The sequence below is a fragment of the Limulus polyphemus genome, unplaced genomic scaffold, assembly GCF_000517525.1.
Source record: "Limulus polyphemus unplaced genomic scaffold, Limulus_polyphemus-2.1.2 Scaffold14348, whole genome shotgun sequence".
Taxonomy (NCBI): Eukaryota; Metazoa; Arthropoda; class Merostomata; order Xiphosura; family Limulidae; genus Limulus; species Limulus polyphemus.
This window is the reverse complement of record NW_013679958.1, coordinates 1-1,356: the sequence shown is the minus strand read 5'-3', so window position 1 is coordinate 1,356 and position 1,356 is coordinate 1. Positions and strand designations below refer to the sequence as shown.

Below are 1,356 nucleotides of genomic sequence, written 5' to 3'. Positions count from 1 at the left end.
TGTCTTTACTTTAGGCTTATTATACCAACACTCACTACACTTACAAGGTTTCATGACACACACACACACCCTCACAGCCCCTGGCACCCACCCATTACTAAAATTGTAATGGGAGACAGTAATTGAACTATTCTATCTGGATAAATGCATTTTGACTTTTATGTCTCCTCCTATTTCGAGAAATCAAACATGACATGACACACACTGGCTTTTATATAGGTAAGATTTGATTGTTCGTTGATATATTATATTTGTTGATAACATCAGAAAGACCACGAGTGTTTATGAACTGAAGCTACTAAAACACTTTAATTATACAAACTATTACTATGACATCAAAGTTGCCCTAACCTTGCTTCTTGTAACTTTTTTTGGAGAGCATACTGGACATCTTGAAGCTGCATAAATTCTTGTCGAAGTGATGCTTGTGGAGAATCTCCACAAAGTTCCATTTGAGGGCGCCACTTTCTGTTTTCCAGTCGGGTTTGAACCACCTTCATTGGCCCAGCAGTATCTTGAAGAGACTTTTCAAGTTGCTGTACTTCATTTCTTGCTCGTCCAATTTCCCTTTTTAACTGTTAACCAATATTATCTTTCATATTATGTATGTTTACTTAGTCCAATACTACCTAATATTAGCATTTTAACAGTTACATACTTTCACCTTGATGTTATTCCAATACTACCTAATATTAGCATTTTAACAGTTCACTGATTTCACCTTGATGTTATTCCGATACTACCTAATATTAGCATTTTAACAGTTCACTGATTTCACCTTGATGTTATTCCAATACTTCCTAATATTAGCATTTTAACAGTTCACTGATTTCACCTTGATGTTATTCCAATACTACCTAATATTAGCATTTTAACAGTTCACTGATTTCACCTTGATGTTATTCCAATACTACCTAATATTAGCATTTTAACAGTTCACTGATTTCACCTTGATGTTATTTCAATACTACCTAATGTTAGCATTTTAACAGTTCACTGATTTCACCTTGATGTTATTCCAATACTTCCTAATATTAGCATTTTAACAGTTCACTGATTTCACCTTGATGTTATTTCAATACTACCTAATATTAGCATTTTAACAGTTCACTGATTTCACATTCAGGTTTTACTAACTTGATACAGCACAACATTCAGGTTTTACTAACTTGGTACAGCACAATATTCAGGTTTAACTAACTTGGCACAGCACAATATTCAGGTTTTACTAACTTGGTACAGCACAATATTCAGGTTTTACTAACTTGATACAGCACAATATTCAGGTTTTACTAACTTGATACAGCACAATATTCAGGTTTTACTAACTTGATACAGCACAATATTCAGGTTTTA

At 33.5% G+C, this 1,356-nt stretch overlaps 1 protein-coding gene across 1 annotated transcript in view; it reads right to left on the bottom strand.

Annotated features, from left to right (window-relative positions):
• Window positions 1-575, bottom strand: part of LOC111084172 (tektin-B1-like) — a gene marked incomplete at its 5' end in the record, with an annotated part of 3,731 nt that extends 3,156 nt beyond the window's left edge. Inside the window, one exon of the mRNA XM_022380955.1 lies at window positions 352-575. Coding sequence (XP_022236663.1) covers window positions 352-575 — 224 coding nt within the window. The remainder of the gene's footprint in view (window positions 1-351) is intronic.
• Between the last annotated feature and the right edge of the window lie 781 nt (window positions 576-1,356).